The 23,645-nt window shown below is 48.0% G+C and overlaps 1 protein-coding gene across 3 annotated transcripts in view; it reads left to right on the forward strand.

Moving 5' to 3' along the window:
• LOC140393136 (disintegrin and metalloproteinase domain-containing protein 12-like) overlaps positions 1-23,645 on the forward strand; it is a 597,415-nt gene that overhangs the window by 379,370 nt on the left and 194,400 nt on the right. For all 3 annotated transcript variants that reach the window (XM_072479211.1, XM_072479210.1, XM_072479212.1), the window contains one exon: positions 9,032-9,108. In XM_072479211.1, the coding sequence (XP_072335312.1) occupies positions 9,032-9,108 (77 nt within the window). The remainder of the gene's footprint in view (positions 1-9,031; positions 9,109-23,645) is intronic.

The following is a 23,645-nucleotide window of genomic DNA, read 5'->3' on the forward strand; positions in this document are numbered from 1 at the left end:
ACTATGAAAAGCCCCTAGTCGCCACATTCCGGCACCTGTTCGGGAAGGCCAGTACGGGAATTGAACCCGCGCTGCTGGCATTGTTCTGCATTACAAGCCAGCTGTTTAGCCCACTGTGCTAAACCAGCCCCATATAATCGCTTATTGTCACAAGTAGGCTTCAATGAAGTTACTGTGAAAAGCCCCTAGTCGCCACATTCTGGCGCCTGTTCGGGGAGGCCGGTACGGGAATTGAATCCGCGCTGCTGGCATTGTTCTACATTGCAAGCCAGTACACTGTGATACAATAACTTACATGTGAAAGAAGCATATTGTTGTAAAGTAAGAACAGCGACAGAATACCCTGAACAGGTTGTTAAATTAGGTAATTAAATGTGATAATCATTTAACACTTAGTGGCCACTGAATATTCTGAAGTTTATTGTGTGAACTCTCATTGGTAGTGCTATCTAGATTTCATCTGTTACTCCATTGGTTATTGTAATCTGTACACTTCAATATTACCATAACTGCTCCATTCTTTCAGTGTGTGTGTAAATCTTGACATTGGAAAGTGTATTTTAAATTAGGTACATGTCACGCAAGGATCACACCTGTCACATTTTAAGATGATATAAAAGCACCAATATCTCTTATGGGATTGAATAAACATGTTGTGGGTTCATTTATTTAGACTAGGCACATAAAAAGATATATACATAATTAGAAAGCTTGAAGCTCACAGGCCAACATGAAGTGGAGACTGGATCACATGACACACTTCCTTTCTAGTGATGGCATGCTGCTATCCCTTAAAGACAAATTACAACATCCCCCTTTCCCTTTAACTCCCCCTGCCTTTTCAAAAAAGTGTAACCATTTACAATACATGTTCATGTTTAGTTACCATTACATAAGTGTATAGGCCTGGTGAGCCTATGAATCTCTAAAGCGTAGAGGTAATCTTATAATCTTATATCCAGTAACAGCCTCCCCGAACAGGCGCTGGAATGTGGCGACTAGGGGCTTTTCATAGTAACTTCATTGAAGCCTACTTGTGACAATAAGCGATTTTCATTTCATTATAATGATAAGCTTGTCTGGAAGTTTCTTTAATTGCTCGCTGTGACCTTGAATGTTGATCTTGGTTGCATTTTGGATCTTGCCCTAGATGGATTATGGTTGTATGGTGGTTGAGGAGCTGGAAGGGATCTGCTTCGTCCTCAGTTATGCCTCACCATTGCACCTTTATGTGTAATGACTTCATAGGACCCTGGTTCCGAACAAATCTTTGTCACCTCGACAAGTTGCCGTGTACCTTCTGTGGGATCCTGGATGTGAACTTGTTGTCTCAACTGTAAATTTGGCAATTCTGTACCCTATTTTGATTGTGCACATTGGTCCTCTTCATTTACAGTTTCTGGGAGTATAGCGGGTAAGAGTAGGTAAATTGGTATGCACTGGTCTGCCAAACATAGGGCTAGATTCCCCGCCCCGCCACGCCAGCTTTCTGGTTCAGTACGCCCGCAGGATGCTCTGTTTCGCCCGCTGGTCAATGGAGTTTCCCATTGTGGGGCAGCCCACGCCTTCGGGAAACCCCCGGGCTGCCGGCAAAATGGAGCATCCCGACGGCGGAGAATCCAGCCCATAATTCTCTGCTGGTGATGGAATAGTTACACTTAAAGGTGTCGCTCTCAGATGTAAATGTAAATGTCGCCACAGTTCCAGAGGACCATAGGCTACTCTCCCCTTTGAAAGAGAGCTGAGTGGTGGTGATTTAGCCTGAGGGTCCCCACCTCAAATGAAGTCTGGCCCCATCCTCTTCTGACAGGCCAAAAATGCAATTCCAGCAAGAGTTCCTGGGTAATGAGATCCTTGAGTGATTTTCTCCTCTCTAATCCAGGGTATTGAGGCCAACAGTAGCACCAGCAACATGGATTAGCAACCATACACTGGACTTTTGAGAAGGCAGGCCTTCATGAATAACCTCAGCCTGCATGGGAATTGAACCCGCATCACGAACCAGCCGTCCAGCCAACTGAGCCAACCAACCCCCGAAATATAAATGTTGCCACAGCCTCAGAGGACCATGAGCTGTTCTCCCCTTTGAGAGCTGACTAGTGGTGATTTAAACCTGAGGATCACCACACCTTAGGCGAGGGGCAAGGTCGGGAAGATATTCATGAATATCTTCAGCCAGTACAGGAATTGAACCCACCAGTTGGCAGTGCTCTGACTCATGAGCCAGCCGTCCAGCCAATTGAGTTGAACTGAGCCCCTTCCTTAGATGTAACTTTGCAATGTGTGGATCGTGCTTGGTCTGTCTATATTTGAGAGTTAGGAATTTCATAGTGCAAATTATTCATTCGTTAGATCTAGGTTAATTAAAGGAAGAAGTAATGTGATACTTCCACTTCTGACACATATTCTGAAATGCTTACCAATAAGTTGTGGACTGTTATCCGTAATGACCCCTCTCGAGACATGCGATAAACTGAAAATAGCACTGAGGGTGTGCACAAAAATTGTGCATGACATATTGTGCAATTGTTGAAAAATGTGTTACTTGACAAAGTAGTTAGCGATGATGATGAAGTCAGTGCCATGGCTATGAAAGAGGTTGGATGCAATTTTGGCCCAAAGTTGAGTCGGAACTTCATGCGGAATCAGTGGTGCTTTGTGTTGACTTGACATATGTTCTTGGCATGCTTTGCACTTCCTCACAATGACTTCAATGTCATTGTTCATACTCTGCCAATAGACTGCCTCTCTTTTGAGTATTCTCATCTGATCTATGCCCATGTGTGAGTGATGAAGTTGTTGAACAATAACAGGTTGCAAAGATTTTAGTGTGATGACCTGCCTGTCTTTAGAAATGACTCCCTGGGAGATGCCTAGAATCTCCTGGTCAGACTGAAATGGTCTCATGTGTTCGTGGACATATTGAGTTGAGTCAGGCGATCCTTCACTGATAGTTTGCCACAGTTTCTGTCGTGTAGAATCTTTCGCCGTTACTTCTTGTAGCTGCTGGCATTTGCGTTTCTCATATGTAACAGAACATTGACCCAGACTTGCATTCTCCTGCAAGTGTAATGTCACAGCTCTCTTGAAACCGCTAATTTTGTCGAAACATTCTCAACATGAACTGAGGCAATAGGGGTAGTTTCTGAGGTTGAGCTGCTGTTTGAGATCTGACTGATTCCATGGGCTGTCACCAATACAAGGTCATAGCATGCCAGTAAAACTATGATCACTGGGCCTTTAGTCTCCACGATATAGAACATCTGTGGCACCCAGGAGGATTGATGAAATGAAAATCGCTTATTGTCACAAGTAGGCTTCCAATGAAGTTACTGTGAAAAGCCCCTAGTCGCCACATTCCGGCGCCTGTTCGGGGAGGCTGGTACAGAAATTGAACCATGCTGCTGGCCTGCCTTGGTCTACATTCAAAGCCAGTGATTTAGCCCTGTGCTAAACCAGCCCCTTGTACTTGTAAACTTATACTGTATTCCAGGAGTATGGACCCTGAACATGGAAATAGCGAACCATTGTACACAGTAGTAGGCTTTAGCATGGCCTTCCATGTCTGTGAGTACATGTCTTTTAGAATTTGCAGAGGGATTATGTTGTCATTGGACCTGTGCCAATCTTGGTCAATAATCAATACTCACTAACTTTCTAAGAGCAGATGTTTTGGATCTTGGCAAATGCTTTGGGTGGTGTGGCAGTGTCTATATTTTCCACTGGATTGATGGTGTGCTTATCACTCTTTTGTCTTTTTGTGTACATCAGCGTCATTTTCTGGTTTCTCAGTCACCTCATGTACATGTTTCTGATGGGATACCCGATTGTCATTCTTATTGCTTGTATGTACCCCACGTGTACAGTCTGTTTAGATCAGTGCCTTTGCTCTTGTGCACTGTCTTTGCCAATGTTCCTTTCTACCACATGCCTTGTCGAATTTCTGGAAAGCTGGTCTTGTCTTTGGTGCATGCAGAAGGCCATACCTTTCACATGTCTTTCTAAGTTTGGGTGTTATAGTAATTATTTCAACAATTGGGGTTGTACTTAGGAGTTGTAAGCTTTGTCAACCTGCAAAGAAAGCTTCATACTTATGTTCATCCTTGCATAGTTCTTCAGGATTCTACAATTTGGGCTTGTCCAGCAGATCTTTCTGGAAATCCTCCATGGCAATGGATGCAATGACTAATAGTTGCTGCATGTATAGACAGGGCTTGGTTGCTGTCTATAATGGGAATTGGACTAGAATGAGATTCAGAGGCTCACTAAAACTGGATCACATGACACACGTCCCTTCTAGTGAAGGCTTATTGCTGTCCCTTGTAGGGATAGATGAAGGAGTTGGCTGTTCTGCAGTGGCAGTGAACATCAGGCACCTTCACTAAACTGCCTAAGTAATATTTCTCATGTGTGATCTTAGATAGAAAGTGCCAGCCTGAAAATGGACAGGGCGTCAGGGACTCAGGCTTGATTCCGACCTTGGTTCATTGTCTGTGTGGAGTTTGCACATTCTCCCTGTGCCTACATTTCCTCCGGGTGCTCCATTTTACTCCCACAGTCCAAAGATGTGCAGATTAGGTGAATTGGCTATGCTAAATTGCCTTATAGTGTCCAAGGTTAGGTGGTGTTATGGGGAGAGGACAGTGGATTGGGCCTAGGTAGGATGCTCTTTCGGAGGGTCGGTGCAGACTCATTGGGCCAAACGGCCTCCTTCTGCACTGTAGAAAGTCTACGATATGAGCATCAAAGCTGTGACTGATCATATGGGTTGAATTTTCACTGAGCCGGGATGAGTCAATGAGGCTTGACTGAGAGCCCAGACATCCTTTAAGCCTGTTGAAACAGCTGCACCCCAGGGAATATACAGCTCAGGCTCTTTGATCTCTGCATCAGTTTCAATATTTATTGACACAAGATTAACTGGTTTCAAGAGCTTGGGGTTTTTGTTGTTGATACTTTAAAGGATCGACCTGATTGACACTTTTATTGCCTTGTATTGAAATTATTTTTGTTTAACAGTAGAAAGTTTTGAATGAATTACTTTTTCAAAGCATTGTTTTTACTCATCCTACTGTCACTATAGGGTTGATTGGTTCTATGCAGTATTTAGTGTACCAATGGGCATGGAAATGCTACAGCTTGGCATTTGGGTATGAGGGACCATTAGGGATGAGTGGAGGGGCATAGGTTGACATAAGGGGGGATGAGAGGTCATGGGGTGGATGGAGGACATACTGTGGCATGGATGGTGTATGGAGTGTCTGAGGGGTTTGAGGCTGGAGGCCCTTATGTTTTTATTTTAACTGGAACCATGCTCACAGCACCAAGGCGGGCCTTATAAACAATGCACCTTGGCACTTGTGGCTGCCTCCGACCTGTTTCGTAGGTTAGCTGACCCAACACTAGCCTGCACCCACCACACAGCAATGAAGATCTCACCTTTGTGGACACCTTGTCCCAAGTTGGTCAGCCCAAGCCAGAAGGTTTCTCCACTCCTGCTACCCGCATCGAAAATGGAAATTCAGAACTATACCTTCACCCAATGTCCACTGGAAATTCAGGACGATATCTCCACCCAGTGTCCACTTGTGTATTTCCAGCAAGGAGCATCGAATAGCAATCAAATCAAGACAGACCGGCTGATTAGCATCTTCTGAAACCTGGGGGCTTTGGAGCAATTGTTTCTTCCTTGTTGTCCCGGCGGCACGGTGATACAGTGGTTAACACTGCTGCATCACGGCGCCCAGAACCCGGGTTCGATACCGGTCCCGGGTCACTGGTCATGTGGAATTTGCACATGCTCCCCGTGTCTACGTGGGTCTCACCCCCACAACCTAAAGATGTGCAGGGTAAGTGGATTGGCCACACTAAATTGCCCCTTAATTGGAAAACTATTTTAAAAAGGTTCTTCCTTAGTGTTCATTTGCTGAAACATCTAATTCACCACAGATGAATAATTAAACTGGAAGCTGCCAATTTAGTTGGTTCAGCTACTCACTGTCTGAAGCAACCGAGACAAAATGGAACGTCACAGATAAAGTTCTCCTGGATGCTATGTGGAACAGTTTTATGAGTATCTTTTGGTAGAAAGGGATTTGTTGTAAAGTTATGGGAGGAGAAATTAATTGAACATTTCAATTAAAAATATGTTTTGTATGAAAGTACTAAGGAACAGATCCATTTGCTGCTGAAAAGCCTGTCACATGAATCAACAAGACCAGACTTTAGGGAGGTGAAATTGGTCCACCCCAGCAGTGGGAAATGGGTTTCTCTCAAATTGGCAGCCTGTTAAACACCATGCCAGTTTTCTTTCCTTTTGATTTGTAACATTTTGCCAAGGTTTTTAAATTCAAACTAATTAACATTGACAGTGAGATTCGGAAATGGGTCTCTGAAAAGAGTTTGAACTCTCGTCCTATTCAGTCAGGGGATAGGGGCACCATTGGCTGCGCCAGCATTTATTACCCCTCCCTGATTTCTCTTAAACTGAATGCTGTGAACTTCATTGGAAAGAAGATCAGACACGATGAGAAATTGTTACAAGCCCATTTCCTGCTACGGCATGGACCAATTTCACCCACTGAAAGTTTTATCAAGCAGCTTCAGTTTACTTAGTAAGGCGGATAGTACAGCATACATCATTAGCAAGGATTTTTCTTAAGCAAATAGTTCAAAGCAAGTCCATCTTCATTAGTCATTTGGAGTGATGTTTTGAGAAAATAAGAGGGTAGGAATAGGATAACAGCATTCAGCTCACTGCCAGAAACTGTATGTACAAGATCTGCACCACCTTATTTTGATGCCAGCTAGTGGAAACTTCCTGACCCGGAAGATCCATCTCCTTTAAAAAAAAGCCCCGCCCGCCTCTTCCTGTTGGAAAGCAGGGGGTTGGATGGACTCGGGCCTGACACCTCCAGAGGCTGGGCCAAGGCAGCAAAAGAGGTAGGCAGATAGAGAGGCCGACAGGCCAGAACACCCATCTTCGTTTACTGGGACATTCATTCATTTTTAATGATAACTGTCAGATTCTCAAGCCCTCATCCCCTCCACCCACGTGCCCCCTTATATTCCCCATGCTCCCTCATAGTCCCATACCTGCTTTAAGTCCTCAAATGATCCCATGCCCCCTCCATGGTCCCTCATGTTTCAAATGCCCACCCCAATGCTCCCTCATCTGTTTATTCTCCCTCAATGCCTCCTCAATTCCCCCCATGTATCTTCTACAGCCATTCACCTGATACCCACTCTGAACAGACTCTCAGGGTCATGCCTTTGAAATGGAATTGAAATCATTAACTTCTGACAATCTAATACAGTTGTAGCTCAATCATACTTCATAGACAAAAAGTTCTCCTACAGAAAACCCATTCAAAATGTTAATCCCCTCAAGTTAACATCTATTTCACTCGCCATACCAAAGACAGATAATCTTTTAATAACTTCTTAAAACTGTCAATCAAATGTGAACATATCCTGTGCTGAGATAGGCGATTTTGGAGCTTTTGTAACCTAGCCAATGGCCTCAGCTGCACAAACAAATCCTGGGAAATGTAATCAATGGAGTCTACTGAAACTGAAAAACCCAATAGCTATTTTATTTGAGCTCCACCAGTTGTCCTGTCAATCAAAGCAGTCCAGAAGCAGGTAGTGTTTATTTTTCCTCTAAGTGAAAGCTGCTGAAGGTTTTATTTTTCAATTTGAAAATGCTATGGGCATTGAAATCATGTTAGATCATTCCATTAGAGATCCCAAGCCCCGAGCAGTGTTTTCTTCAGTTTTGAATGTATCCAAACATTTTCCCATTGGGAAAAGTACTCAAATGCATTTCAACACTTGATCAATGTAATAGTCAACCTACCTTTGCAGGACAGAACCCATTATCAATCACTTCAGTAAAACACAGCTAACACAATATAGCAACTAACTATTGGAACTGAATGAGCATTATTTTGTATTTCAAAACCTGTCAAAGCCTCCCTACTTGTGACAAGGGTTTCTCCATAGTTCACATTTCTTCTCAGAGGCAGTAAATCACGCCTATTTACATAAGGAGGCTGACTTCACAAAAATTGCAGGAAGGATTTAAACAGCCAACCTCAGCAATGGAACCAGCAAAGATGGGCGTGCAGTGTACAGGCAGGCTACCTGCACCCTTTATCCCATACAGGCAAAAATATCCGGAAATCGGATTGGAGGCGGGAATACCAGAAATGGGTCCGGCCTGCCATCTCTAAAAGACTCCTGAGTCAGTCAGGCTTGGTGAAAACCCAGGACAAAATCTCTTTCCCTGCCCTCTTCATGCACATTTACATCTCTTTGCACTCTGAGCTAAACGGATCTTTTGCAGACCATTTACAATTGTGATCGGATGGGAACAGTATAATAGCTGATAATGCCAAAGTGTGGAATACAGTTACTGAAAGACAGCATTTCAACGGTCAGTTATAATCTGCCATTCAAGAGTATTCATTATGAGGGAATGGGAAATTCCTGTTCACCTTAACTCATTGCAGATGAATCCTTGGCAAATGGCCTACTTCGAACGTGAGGTACTTTCTGTGGATGGTATAGGATTCATTTTTTTCTTTTTAAAAAATGAGTGCTCTTTATTTTATAATCAGTAAGGCAGAGAACTTCAGGTGATGTTTAAAATATGTTTCATACAATTAAAACATGTGCAGTGTTCCTGTGGACCTGTGAAACTTTGTCTAACAGGTGTTAAATATCATAATTTATTATTTTAAAACTGATCACAAACGCAGAATATTTTTTACTTTACTGAGCATCTCAATTTTCAATGGAATATATTTTGTCTAGCAAATTGAGATCAGCATTGAAGGAGGTTTTCAGAATTGTTAGAACTGAAGGATCCTATAATGTGGTCAAACAACAACTGCTATTTCTATGCTTTAAAATATATTGTTTGCAGTTTAATAAGCATTCACAATAGCATTGCACGTCATCATTGAAATGTTGAAACACTTGCATGAGAAAAAAATACAGTTCATGTTATGTAATATTTTCCTTTAAGGGTCACTGCTACTACCATGGTCATGTGCAAGGATATTCTCAATCTACTGTCAGCCTCAGCACTTGTTCTGGTCTCAGGTATGAATTAAACCCTTTTCAATTTACAATGCCTATATTGGAATGGGGCCATTTCTGCTTTGGGTGCATGTGCTAAGTTGATCACCATTAACCCTGATTTTTGTCACTTTCCTAACTAAAAATCTGTTTGTGGAATCTTTAGTTTAAATGGGTTATTTGGCCACAGATAGCTTGAGGTCAAAAGAGCAAGGAATTGACCTACTCCAAGATGCACAATGGTCTGTACTTATTTTCGCTCCCCACTGAAGACCTGTCCGCCTTGAACTTCACATTCTGCCCTACTAAAACAACGCAGATCTGATTTTGAATTAATCGGACTGGGAATTGAAGTGGTCAGACTTCTTTTTAATAAAGTTTGTTTTTTATTTGGACTTTTGTTTTATATGTGGTTCCATGTTTCACTGGGGAGTTGCAACTAATTTTCAAAATTGCTTAATTTATGAAGCTCAAGGTGTTGAAAGACAGCTGAAGATTTGTTATATGCATGTCTGCTTTGTACTTCCTGTGCACCTGCTGTGATAATATGCAGCAGTTACTGTCAATAGAACTCCTATTTGGTGCAAGTGAAATAGATTTTATTGGGCGGAATTCTCTGCCTCATGACACGGCAAACGTCAACCGCGATCGGGCGGAGATTTGGGTGTCCGGCCAAAATCGATGTCCGCACCCGGCAAAGATTTGGCCGCCATACTCCAGTCCATCACTGGTGCCGATAATGAGGTTTGCGCCCTGCACCAGCGGCAGTATTGAGAAGCCAACATTTGCATATATTTAAATGTGATTAGAGGGTTGGACACAGTATGCTCCACCCTTCCGTGGTGCTCCACCTATCTCAGGCAGAGGTCACGTGGGTATGAATTACTACAAGTATTCACAAATTTGGACTGGGCGTCATGGCTTCGGAGGGGGAGCGTGAGACTTATAAAATACTGAAAAATAGTTGAAAACTGTCAGACTTACTGGGGGATGGCTGCCTGGACCGGGTGCAGGAACGGCTAGGGACTTGGTTCCAAGTCCGTGGCCTTGGGGCGTCCTCCTCGGGATTGGGGTGGCCTGGCTTAGCCCTCTATTGCTGCAGTCCGTCTTTTAAATGCACATCTTTGGTCCTACTTACGGTCTCTTGACTGTTCACCCTGCTGAGTGCTGCCTGTGGCCATCTGGAGCCCACCCAGGCCGCCAATCTGAACATCCTCATAGCTCAGCTGTATCATCAAGGGCCAAGCTCAATCAAGAGCCCACCAGGTGTTGCCACTCCTCAGAAGCGCTGCCCCACTGCAGAGGAAGCAGGGGAGCAGCAGAGCTTACCCCAACCAGAGGACACTTGCACTGCGGTCTACAGAACCCTTCCTGCTTCTTTGCCACTCTCAGGGCAGAGGCCTCACCAGTGACTCCCACCACTCAGGATCACCAGCTGCCTTCTTCTGGTGAGACTGGCAGTGCTGAGTGCCTCTGCCACCACCTCCTAGGCATTGTTCAGGAGGGCAGGCTTCAGTCTACGGCCTTCCGCTCCTCACTGGAGCTGTGACTCCATCTTGGACTCCTTACCACGGAGGGGGGGGGCGGGGCAGGTCTTCTCTGAGCCATCCTGGTGGCTGCAGTGGGTATGTGGTAAATGGAGCGCTGTAACGCAAACCACATGAAATTCACCCCCGGCATCACACTTAGGGCTGGATTCTCCTATTGCCGATGCCGAAATCGGGGGCGCCGTTGTTTTCCAGATGTCCTGCCCCCTGAAAAACAGCGCCTTCGCTGAGTACATCGCATGCCGTTGGGACGGCCTCAGGACGTCACCTGATTTGCCGACTTCCCAACGGCGTGGGACATGTGTGCTCACAGTCTTCGGGGACCTTGCGTGGCCGCTGCGCTCTGTGTCCAGCGCCGCCACAGTCGGGGGGCTGAGCCATTCCGCTGGGCCGGGGGGCTTCGGCATGGGCTGGGGGACTGGTGGGGGGTGGTCCGGATGGCGAGGGGGGTTATAGGGGGACACTATCTGGCAGGCCAGGTCCGCGCGCGGCCAGTGCAATGTTGTATGGCGCGACCGCTGCAGGTCGCCGCCGTCCACATGCGCGGCCATGGACCCGGCAATTCTCCTTCCGTATCTGCAGGTAAGGGGCTTCACGTGGCGCGGCTGCTAGACCCCCAATGGGCGAAGCATCAGTGTGGGGGCGACGCCGAAGTTTTGGTCGTAAGACACATGCTCCGGACATAGCCTCAAAATCGGAGAATCCAGTCAGGTAAGGCCCCGGGGCCGGACAGGTACCCAGTGGAGTTCTATAAAAAGTCTCTGGGATATTGGGGCCGGTGTTGATGAGGATGTTCAATGAGGCAAGGGAGCGTGGGGTGCTTCCCCGACGATGTGACAGGCCACGATTTTGCTGACCTTGAAGCGGGACAAGAACCCGGAGCTGTGTGGGTCCTATAGGCCGATATCCCTATTGAATGTGGACGCCAAACTGCTGGCCAAAATCTCGTCCTCTGGAATTGAGGACTGCGTGCCGGACGTTATTGGGGAGGACCAGGCGGAGTTTGTTAAGGGAAAGCCAATGTAAGAAGGTTGTTAAACGTGATCATGATGCCCCCGGAAGGTATGGAGGTGGAGGTAGTGGTCGCAGAGAAAGCTTTTGATCAAGTAGAATGGGAATATCTGTGGGAAGAACTGGGACGGTTCGAATTTGGGCGGGGCTTTATTGACTGGGTCAGGTTGCTGTATCAGGCTCCTGTGGCAAGCATGCGGACGAATTGGACAACATCGGACTATTTTAGGCTGCATCGGGGGACAAGACAGGGATGCCCCCTCTCCCCACTGTAGTTCGCGTTAACCATAGAGCCGTTGGCAATTGCTCTGATAGCTTTAAGGAGCTGGTCCGGGGGGGAGTGGAACACAGAGTCTAGCTTTATGCAGATAATCTGCTCCTGTATGTATTGGACCCAGCAGAGGGAATTGAAGGAATCATGAGGATTCTGGGGGAATTTGGCCGGTTTTCGGAGTATAAACTAAATATGGGGAAAAGTGAGATGTTTGCGGTCCCGGCAAGGGGACAGGAGAGGCGACTGGGGGGACTACCGTTCAGAGTGGTAGGGGGAAGATTTTGGTATCTAGACATCCAAGTGGCGCGGGAATGGGAACGGCTGCACAAATTAAATCTGGCCCGACTAGTGGAGAAAATGAAGGACGATTTTCGGAGGTGGGATGCGCTCCCGTTGTCACTGGCTGGGAGGGTGCAGACGGTGAAGATGATGGTCCTCCCGAGATTCCTGTTTGTGTTTCAGTGTCTCCCCATCTTTATTCCGCGCTCCTGTTTTAAACGGGTCAACAAACTGATCACTGGCTTTGCATGGCCGGACAAGACCCCGCGAGTAAAAAAGGAGATGCTTGAGCGGAGTCAGGGAGAGAGCGGGCTGGCGCTGCCAAACTTCAGTAATTACTATTGGGCGGCAAATATAGCCATGATTAAGAAATGGGTGGTGGGGGAAGGGTCGGCATGGGAGCGTATGGAGGCGGCTTCATGTAAGGGCACCAGCTTGAGGGCGTTGGTAACTGCACCTCTGCCGTTCCTGCCGGCAAGGTACTCAACCAGCCCCGTGATGGGGCGGCCCCGAGAGTCTGGGGGCAATGGAGGAGACATGTGGGAGCGGAGCGAGCATGGTCTGGTCTCCAATCTGTAATAATCACCGCTTTGCCCCGGGAAGGATGGATGGGGGTTTTGGGGATGGCAGAGAGCAGGGATTGAGAGGATGGGGGATATATTTATAGAGGGGAGCTTTCCTAGCCTGAGGGAGCTGGAGGAGAAATTTGGATTAGTGAGGGGAAATGAATTTAGGTACCTGCAGGTGCAAGACATCCTACGGAGGCAGGTGTCAACCTTCCTGCTCCTGCTACCAAGGGGGATACGGGATAGGGTCGTTTCTAGAGTGTGGGTGGGAGAAGGGAAGGTCTCCGACATCTACAAGGAACGTGGAACTCATGGGATCAGAGGGGACGCAGACGGAGGAGCTGAAGCGCAAGTGGGAGGAGGAGTTGGGAGGAGAGATTGAGGATGGTCTATGGGTGGATGCGTTGAGTAGAGTCAATGCGTCCACAACATGTGCCAGGCTCAGCCTGAGACAATTCAAGGTCGTTCACCGGGCTCACATGACAGTGGCCCGGATGAGCAGGGTCTTTGGGGTAGAGGATAGGAGCTCGAGGTGTGCGGGAGGGCCAGCGAACCATGTCCACATGTTCTGGACATGCCCAAAGCTTAGGGGATTTTGGCAGGGGTTTGCAGAAGTCACGTCCACAGTGTTGAAAACAAGGGTGGCACCGAGTCCGGAGGTGGCGATTTTCGGGGTGTCGGAAGATCCGGGAATCCAGGAGGAGATAGAGGCAGACATTCTGGCCTTCGCTTCCATGGTAGCCCGGAGATGGATATTATTAGCTTGGAGGGACTCAAAGCCCCAGAAGTCAGAGAACGGACTATCTGACATCTCTGTTTGGAGAAAATCAAGTTTGCCTTGAGAGGGTCAATGTTAGGTTCGCCCAAAGGTGGCAACCATTCGGCGATTTCTTTGCGGAAACTTAATCGTCAGCAGAAGGAGGGGGGTTCGGGGGTTAGCTTAGTTTAGAGTAGGGGGTAAATAAAGGTGGGATATGTAAGGTAGGAAGACGGCTTTTGCACTATGTTTATAAATTCATTTACATTGTTTATTTTGTTGTTGTAAAACCAAAGATATCTCAATAAAATGTTTATTAAAAAAAAATTGGTGAATCCAGCCCTTAGTCTCCCAAATGAAGAATTTCGCCATTATTTATGTGCTTGGAGTAAAATTTGGAGCCTGTGGATTGGATTGGTGTGCAGTTTGGTAAGAGCAAGGGTTTCGAATCGCCGAACCAAACTCAGCAGGTCTATTTGAATTTAGTGCTGAATTCAAACAGAACCCATTGTGGATGGTTCAATTAGCCCTTAACCCATTGTGTGAGAGTCACAAATTAATGCAGTAGACATAAACACTCATGAAGGATGGGAAAGGTCTGTTTATAGTGTCATAATTAAAGATTTTTACATCCCCCACCCTTTAAACATGAAAATAACAGGCTGAAATCAGTGATAGTTGAAAACAAATCTCTGCTGGACTGCTTAGATTAGCAGCTCATTTGGTATAGGTTACAAAAAGAATCAGTGAGTCATGCAGTTTCAATTGAATTGTTTTAACATTTCCCCAAGGGCTAAATATTGTCATTATGAATGATTGGCTGAGTTTCCAAATATACATTGATTACAGCAGCAGGTTCTGAGTTAACAGTTTGATAAACAGTTTAAAGAGCCTATTAAATGATAAGTTTTCTTTGATATGGTGGCCTGAACAGAACTGTGTTTGTTTTTGTAAGAGATTAACCACTTGAGGAGATTTAAAGTTTGAATGTGTTTCATAAATTGCAGTTATTTTCCCGAGCAAATGTTTAGGTGTGAGAGCCGTATTAGATTGTGAGAATCTTTTTTGCCATTTCCAAATGTCACCTGAAATCTGGCAATGGTTGATACTGCGTGAGTGGTTATGGAGGTGGCATTTGGGTATGAAGAGCATGGAAGTGGGTGGGGAAATGAATTTGCATGGAAGTGACTTGAGGTATGAGAGAGCATGGGATTGGGTGGGCCATGAGTTGGCATACAGATGGCACGAGGGGCCATGGGAAGGTGAGAGGTTGTGAGTGTTGAGGGCCAGAGGGCCTAACAGCTCTGGAAACAACTTGACAAAGTCCCAGACAACCGAGGTGGGCCTTCTAAACAGCCCACCTCGGCCTTAACCATCCTGGTGCCACCTTGGATCTGCTTCTGGGGTCAATGGATCTGATTTGATTCTGCCACACCTGCCTGGAGGGAAAATCGAATCTAAGCCAAGGCATGTCTGCCAAGTCGGGACATTTCCCTACTTGAACGACCTGCCTCAGAAGCGAAAGTCCGGCCCTTACCATCCTTTATGTCCTGTGAGGCTTTATCAATAAAATACACTTGTAATTTGCTATTTTTGCAATAAAAGAAAACAATTTTGTGCTATTTAGAATCAACCCCTGCTGTATGTTTTACTGACTGGTACATTCCACTGAAATATAAATAACATTATTCAAAAAACATGTGCAAAAGATCTACTGCACGGAAATGCCTTGTTTTACTGTACCGACCTGTTCAAGATCAAATAATTTTTTATAGTTTCCCAAACTAATCTGTTTTACATCATGTTTGTCTGTGACATTCAAAAAATGAATGTGAAGCTGAGTGGGCCAACATGTAGGAGATGGATCCTGACGCTCTGATGAAATACTCAGACCCTTTGTGGGATTTTTTTGATTCATTAACGGGATGTGTGCATTGGGGGTTAGGCCAGTATTTATTGCCCATCCCTAAATGCCCGTGAGACGGTGGTCGGTGAGCTTCTTTCTTGAACCACTGCAGTCATATGTTGTAGGTACAACCACAATGCTGATAGGAAGGTAATTCCAGGATTCTGACCCAGCGACGGTGAAGGAAAGTATATGATCATGACAAGGTCTAAGGGCCACCAGCTTCTCTGATTTTTCATGTGCACTGGTATTAATACTGCCAACAATATTTTGCAACTAACTATACTAAAGCTGCAGTAATGTATTGATATTCAGCTCTAAATATTATCTGCACCGTGCACTGTCCAGCCAATAGAACTGCCCTCAGTGATAAACAAGCTCGAAATATGCTCCACTCTATACGGAGCTTTTAAAAAATATTTTGAGAGTGAGAGGTCTTTTGCTTCTCTCTTATAGTGACAAGAGTTAGGAATGAATTTTCAGACTTGCCAGGATGTCCAGTGCACTGATTTGGGAAAGTGACGTTGCATCATGCTGGATTGAGCTGCACTTGCTGCAAAGTCCAAGCTGTGTGAGGCCAGCTACTCGAGAAGGGCTTTCAACTCAGCTGACCTGATTTCTAAATTATACCAAGTTTGTACTGATCCAATTGTACCAATTTTGTGCTGATCTAATAGAAGGAGGGGCTGGTTTAGCACAGTGTGCTAAATAGCTGGCTTGTAATGCAGAACAAGGTAGCAGCGCAGGTTCAATTCCTCTACTGGCCTCCCTGAACAGGTGCCGGAATGTGGCGACTAGGGTCTTTTCACAGTAATTTCATTGAAGTCTACTTGTGACAATAAGTGATTATTATTAGTATCATTGCATCCGATTAATACATGGATTAACACTGGTTTAACAAAGACTACCCAGAATATATTGCCAGGATGAACATTACCATTCTAATTTTGCATACATTAACAAAAGCTATTTGTTAATCAAATATTTCCACTACTACAGCTCACACTGGTAGTTAATGGTTAATGTACCCGATTTAACGGGAAAATTTGGAAGTATAATTGTGTGTGCGTTTGGCGGGATGTTTGTTGGCGTCCGCATTGGCGAGATGGTGGCTCGTTCTCAACAGCACTTAGTGCCAAAATTGAACCCCCACGAGATTCTCGACATTACAAGCTCCCTCGCCACCTGATTCGCCTCAACTTCTCGCCGCTAACAAGAAGGAGCTTCTTTTAAATGCTCCCTCACCATTCACTTCCAGTCAACACACATGAATGGCAGCGCACATACCTGGTCCTCACTTTGGCAATGCTAACCTGGCCAGGTTTCTCAATGCTGTGGATGAGAGGGACGCCACCCTATTTCCCCGCGGGGATCAGAGGACCAGCAGCAGGGTTAGCAATGCCACCTGGGAGGCAGAGGTAGCGGCTGTCAGTGCGGGCAGCAGGACCAGAGGGACCGCTGTCAAATGTCGGAAGACCAATGACTTCCACTGAGCTGCATGGGTAAGTTACCACCTCTCTCCTGGCATCAGTACCACCTTCCACCCTTCAAATTCCCAACCCCGACACACAAAAACTGGCTGACACCTCGCACCATTCCCAATTCCAATCTTTGTGCTTGTTCCTCAGAACCCCCGGCACCTGCCAGCACAATCCTTTCATGTCCAGTTGCAATGCCCACACTTGACACCTACTATAGACTCCCCCTGACCCATCAAGCATGTGGCTCACAATGCCCTCTCTTTGTCGATGGAGTAGGTAGCCCATAATTAGCCCAAAAGGACCATGACGGGGGGGGGGGGGTCCTGGAAATCGCGGTGTTGTAAAAGGGGTGAACAGTCACCGAAAGTGAGGTTCGCCTGCGCCACAGAGGTGAGAATCCACTATCCCTTGAATCAGATGACCTCTCATAAGTGAGTTGTTCATGTCAGACAACAGGATCCTTCTCTCTCACTCACCACATGTCCATTGTCTCGCAGGATCTGCATCTGATGCAGCTGTGCCAACCGGAGAGGTTCCCCCCACCACCCAAGCGACCACCTTGGTGGAGAGCTCCAAGGAGACCACTATTGAGCTGTCACATCTATCACCCCCACTTTGCACCAGTGCAGAGACACACATGTCTGTGGGCGATATTAGTGGGCAGGCTTCAGGGTCACACTCTGGTGGGCACCACACAGTTGCTGATGCACATCAGGTGGAAGAAGGAACATCCAAGGGAGTCAGGAGTCGGAGGTCTGCTGGATCCCAGGACTCAATTGGGTCCCAGTCAGATGCCGAGCCTCTGGACAAGGTTCTCCCAGAGTTGCTGCAGATGATAGCTTGCAGCCATGACATTCAGGAGGGGGTGTCAGTGACATTCCAGTGAGTGCAAAGCCGATTGGGGAAGTCTCAAAGACTTCAGATGCAGAAAATGGTGGCAACAATGTGTGGCACCGAGGCCAACACTGCTAGGGTGGGGACCGCAGTGGGAAACCTGGAGCTCAAGGCATGGCTCAGTCTGACTACCATGGCTGAGGGTCTCAACATCATGTCCCGGTCGATGAGGGACGTGCCCCAGACGCAGGTGGACATTGCCGAGGTAATGCAGAACATAACCCAGTCACTGAGGACTGTCGTTGAGGATGTGAACAGCATGGTGCAGATGATGGGGAGCTTCCAGGAGCGTCAGACCCAGATGACTCAGAGCCTTTGGAGCTCACTCCAGCTGCCCCTCCATCCCATTGATCCCCCAGGTCCCTACACGCACAGCCAAGGAGGAGGAGGCGCTGGAGGCCACTATGGAAACGATGGTGGTCTCCAGTTCTTCCGAATCCCCCCTCTTGACACCAGCACATCTCAAGAGCAGCGGACAGAGCAGGGCCCTCCGGCACCAGGCCATCCAGAAGACGTCACCCAGTGCTTCAAAGGCCATAGGACGTGCAAAGCAGCAGGCTTCCTCCAACTCATGTGCATCCTGGGGACACAGCTAGAAATAGCAGTAGACCACGAAAGATGAAGAAGAGTGAAGAGCACTGAGTGGGCATGAGGGCGGTCACTATCTGTGGCTGGAGGAATGGAAATGTAAAATGTTCACCATTAAAACATGTCACACCTGATACATTCACCTTCACAGAAGACTTCATGTACACCCCCTGTTGCTCCAGCTTACCCCCCCCCCCCTTCTCGGGCATAGTGGTCTAAGATCAAAAGCCCCTGATGCAGACCCCCGTTCAGAGGATGGGTGTGAGCGTGCTGTCATTAGAAAGACTGGCGTCATACATTTGCAGAAACTGAGGAGCATCAGAGATTTCCCCACAGTGAGCTATCATCACTCTCCTGCCTTATGTGATGATCCGCTGACGGTGCCGAACCAGGCCCATCACCTTGGAGTGATGTTACACTGATCCTTGGAGAGGGGAACAGCGTGGTTGGGAGGAGGCGCGGTGTGATGGGGGTGAGGAATTTGTGGGAGGGGGGAAGTAGAGAATTGGGGGGATTTGAAGAAAGGAGGGAAATGGGGAGAGGTATGCAGGAAGGAGGGAAATGGGATTCGATGGGAAGGAGGTGTACGAGGGGATGTTGAGCTGATGGATGCAGCCTCGTCCTTTGACAATCTGGAGACAATGAGGGCCTCTCGCTGGCATGGAGGACCCTTGCTGCTACTTCCATTCTCCAGCTCCTCTTTGGGCTCATCATCCCCTCCTGGTCCTCCTCCACCTAAGATGTGCCCGCATGTCCCTCCTCCTCCAACATATCGCCCTGCTGCTGTGCCAGGTTGTGGATAGCACAGCAGACCACCACAAAGTGGGAGACCCGGCTACAGTGCACCACCAGAGGGGGCCAGGCATTTTCAGCAGTCCGGTGCACAGCACAATGACAGCATGGGTGGTAACGTGAGCCTCATTATGACAGGTCTCCACCTTGGTCTCAGGCCTCCGCACTGGTGTCATCAGCCATGGCCTCAACAAGTATTCCTTGTCCCCACAAGCCAACCGGTCATCCCGGGGTGGTTCTCGAAGAACCGGAGATCTCTGAGTTTCCCAACATGCTCCCTGGATACCGGGCACACATGTGCGTGATTCGGAGGTGGTGGTCGCACATGACCTGAACATTCAGGGAGTAAAACCCTTTCCTATCAATACAGGGCACTCGCAGAGGCCCCTGTGCCTGCAGGACGACATGCGTGCGATTGATTGCCTGTTGGACCTTGGGTATCCTGGCGATGGCTTAGAATCCTGCAGCTCAGGAATCTTGGTGGGCTGGGTCCAGGTTGAAGGTGATATAGTTGGATGCCCGGGCATACAGAGCATCCCTCACCTCCCGGATGCACTGTAAATTGTAACACAAGTTTCTGCTCGAGCCCTGGAATGACCCGGTATCGTGAACGTTGAGGGCTGCAGTGACATTCATGGTCAGCGGGAATGGGTGTCCTCCACCTCCACGGGGTGCCAAGTCCACGAGGATGTGGCACAGATGCCACACTGTCTCTCTGCTGAGACCGAGGGCGCGATTCTCCGACCGCCCACCGGGTCGGAGAATCGCCGGGGGCCGGTGTGAATCCCGCCCCCTCCGTGTCCTGAATTCTCCGCCACCGGAGATTCGGCGGGGGCGGCAATAGCGCCGTGCCGGTCGGCGAAGATCGCGCCGGTCGGCGGGCCCACCCCCGGAGATTCTCCGGTCCGCGATGGGCTGAAGTCCCGCCGCTGTCAACCCACGCCAGCCTGCGTGGATTGAACCACCTTTCGAACGGCGGGACAAGGCGCCGCGGGTCCTGGTGGGGGGCGCGGAGCGATCTGGCCCCAGGGGGTGCCCCCACGGTGGACTGGCCCGTGATCGGGGCCCACCGATCCGCCGGCTGGCCTGTGCCGTGGGGGCAATCGTTTCCTTCCGCCTTCTCCATGGTCTTTACTATGGCGGAGGTGGAAGAGACCCCCTCCACTGCGCATGTGCGGGGATGCTGTGAGCGGCCGCTGACGCTCCCGCGCATGCGTCGCACGGCAAAGTCATTTCCACGCCAGCTGGCGGGGCACCAAAGGCCTTTCCCGCCAGCCGGCGGGTCGGAAATCAGTCCGGCGCGGGCCTAGCCCTTCAAGGTGAGGGCTCGGCCCCTCAAGATGCGGAGAATTCCGCACCTTTGGGGCGACGCGATGTCGGACTGATTCGCGCCGTTTTTAGCGCCAGTCGGCGAACATCGCGCCGATTGCGGAGAATCCCGCCCATAGTCTTCTGCGGCACATGGTGTCCGTCAGCTCTTTGAAACACCAACGACGCCTGCACACCTTAGCAGTTGCTGGAGTCCCCTTCTGGTTCCTTTTTTAGCGTGGTGGGTCATCGGGTCTTCAGGTTGTGCGTTGGTCCCCCTGTACATGGGGTGCCACCTCCAGCCTGCTTCCTTCTCCACGTTTGCCCTCATCAGCTATGACCAGCAACGCGAGGGCAGCCTCTGCGGGATCGACACCAGCAAACATTTTTGGATCTGAAATAAATTGGAGAAGGACAATCAGTTAGGGCTTCCACCCTGGGAACCTCAAATCCCCCAAGCTCCCCCACCCCGCCTTACATGTCCTGCCTTCTCTCAGAGTGCCATCCAGCGAGCCAGTTGTGCTGACCGACCTTGTTCTACACACTCACTCCCAGCCATATCAGGAGTCCCTTGACCACAGACTACTGGGAACTTTAGGGGGGTCGTACTCAGGTGCCCTCCACTCATCCACACACTGACCCTTAATCGCGAGAAGATCCACACTGGTGAAGCCCTGCTCTTAAGTGTTTGATTGTTGGCAGCTGTTTCTATGGTGCTGATGGACGGGATTCTCCGACGCCCCGCCGGCGGGACCTGGCGGCGTGGGCGGGCTCCGGGCTCCTCGGGGGGGCGATCTGGCCCGGGGGGTGGCCCCATGGTGGCCTGGCCCGCGATCGGGGCCCACCGATCCGCAGGCGGGCCTGTGTCGTGGGGCACTCTATTCCTAAGCGGCAGCCGTGTAAGCCTCCGCGATGGCCGGCGCGAAGGTGAACTGCGCATGCGCGGAGATGACGTCAGCAGCCGCTGACGCTCCCGTGCATGCGCGGACCCGCGCGGCCGGCGGAGTCCCTTCGGCCCCGGCTGGCGCGGCGCCAAAGGCCTTCCACACCGGCCAGGTAACATGATTTTACAATGTAAGGCTTACTGCCTCACTCTAATATGCAGATTTGCTAAAAGGTAATTCCGTGCATTGTGGGGGGGATTCTCCTTTCGACGTCTATCGAGATTGTGTTGAGCTGCTTTTTCCAAAGAAGTGTAGCTGGAAGATCGTGCCCTTAGTCATCATTTGGAAGAATCGTGCCCCATAACTTACAAAGACTTATGGTATAAACTTAGTTCTACTTTTTACGTCCCCCTCTAGAGCTCCTTCATTTTATGAAATCCTGATGGTTCATTCATTTTTCCTGGGACCAACTGAAAAGTATATCACTGCTGTCTGGAATTCCCTCTGATTTCTCTTCAGTGCTTCAGCTATTCACCAAAGTACAAGGTTTCATAGGGGTCCTACCATTACCTTTTGACTGAGCGATCCTCCAATTTTTTTTACTGGCCTCATGACTCTGGATCCACAGCTCCAGCATGGGCCTGCCTGTGACTCCTGCAATTGAACATCAGGCAATTGAACTTTTACACAAGTATAATTATAGTACTGAAAGGGAGGTCAAAATAGTGCTGTTCCATATATACCAAAATAGCAAATGAACAAAAGCTCACCAACAGTCTCATGATTCTGATAACTCAAGATCAGCTCTTGTGAAACCAAGTAGTCAATCAATAACTAGTCAATAACTAGGGGTTGGTTTAGCACAGGGCTAAATCGCTGGCTTTTAAAGCAAACCAAGACAGGCCAGCAGCACAGTTCAATTCCTGTACCAGCCTCCCCGAACAGGCGCCGGAATGTGGCGACTAGGGGCTTTTCACAGTAACTTCATTTGAAGCCTACTTGTGACAATAGGCGATTTTCATTTCAATTTTCCATTTCATTTCAATCAGGTTTCATAACTCCAAGGAGAAACAGACCTAATGTTTCCAGTCAGAACCGATAAAAGGTCATCAATCTGAAACATTAGGCTGAATTTTTATTAAAAGATGAGGGACGGGATTCTCCGTCCTGCCGGACCCGTTTCCTGGCACGGCCCGCTCCCACCGGCAGTGGGCTCCTCCATCCCGGAAGCCAGCCAATGTGGCCAGCCCCACACCGTCAGGAAATCCAAGGGCGTGTGTGCGCTGCCGGCGAAGTGGAGGATCCCGCTGGGAGCAAAAAGTGTGATCTGACCTCCATGACATTGGGCAGCGGTACCCTGAGGTGACATGTATCCAGCGGAAGCCGAATAGGGAATCACCGTCCAGCTGAGCTCTCGCGAGGAAGGTAAGTTGCTGTCGGGGCCAGGATGCAAGAGAAAGGAAAAACAAAGTAATTTTAATATTCAACGGTTTTGGAAAACATATTGGAGAGAAGGACTATTCTGGTTGTTTTGTATGGAGAAGTCATTATTACGTTGAGAAAGAACATGTTGACAGTGGTGTCATTTTGCTTCCTCACTGCCTGAACAATGATCCATCAGCAATGATCTATTTGAATCTGCATGATTACTGTCCCATTGATTTTGATAGAAGGAAAACCAGGAGAATAGACTGGAGATCTGCTCTGTCAGATCACCACCCAAACAATAAAGAAGAGAATTTACTCCAGTACCTTAATGCGTGGTGCAAAGATCAATTCTTCTTCGATAATAACTAAAGGTTTGAATTATGCCAGTCATTTCCCCACATTTTACAGAAAAAAGATAGCAGTTATCCAGTTGAGCATTGTCGTTTCATATGTGCCATGAGGTGGCTGATGGAAGTGATAAGAAGATGGGTATAACAGAGTGAGTGAGCAGAATGAACATTGATGGAGAATAGTCATTATTCAGCATCTCTTGAGCTTCTCTTCTGCTTCTGCTCCACGGCAATCTCTCGATGAAGTCATCAGTGTTCACTACCGGAAGAAAAGTATCCAAAAATGTTGTGTTTTTTGTAAATCTGAATGAAGCCTCAGGTTCATCTCAATGCTTGAGTTTAGTCAATACTCAATGAAAAGCAAACTACAATTGCTGGAAATCTGAAGCAAAAACAGGAAATGCTGGAAATGAGTGGCGGAAGAGTCTACGTCTTCAGAGAGAAAACAGTCAGCATTTCAAGTGTGTGACTTTCAGAGCTAAGATAAGAGATGAAT

The sequence above is a fragment of the Scyliorhinus torazame genome, chromosome 16, assembly GCF_047496885.1.
Source record: "Scyliorhinus torazame isolate Kashiwa2021f chromosome 16, sScyTor2.1, whole genome shotgun sequence".
Taxonomy (NCBI): domain Eukaryota; kingdom Metazoa; phylum Chordata; class Chondrichthyes; order Carcharhiniformes; family Scyliorhinidae; genus Scyliorhinus; species Scyliorhinus torazame.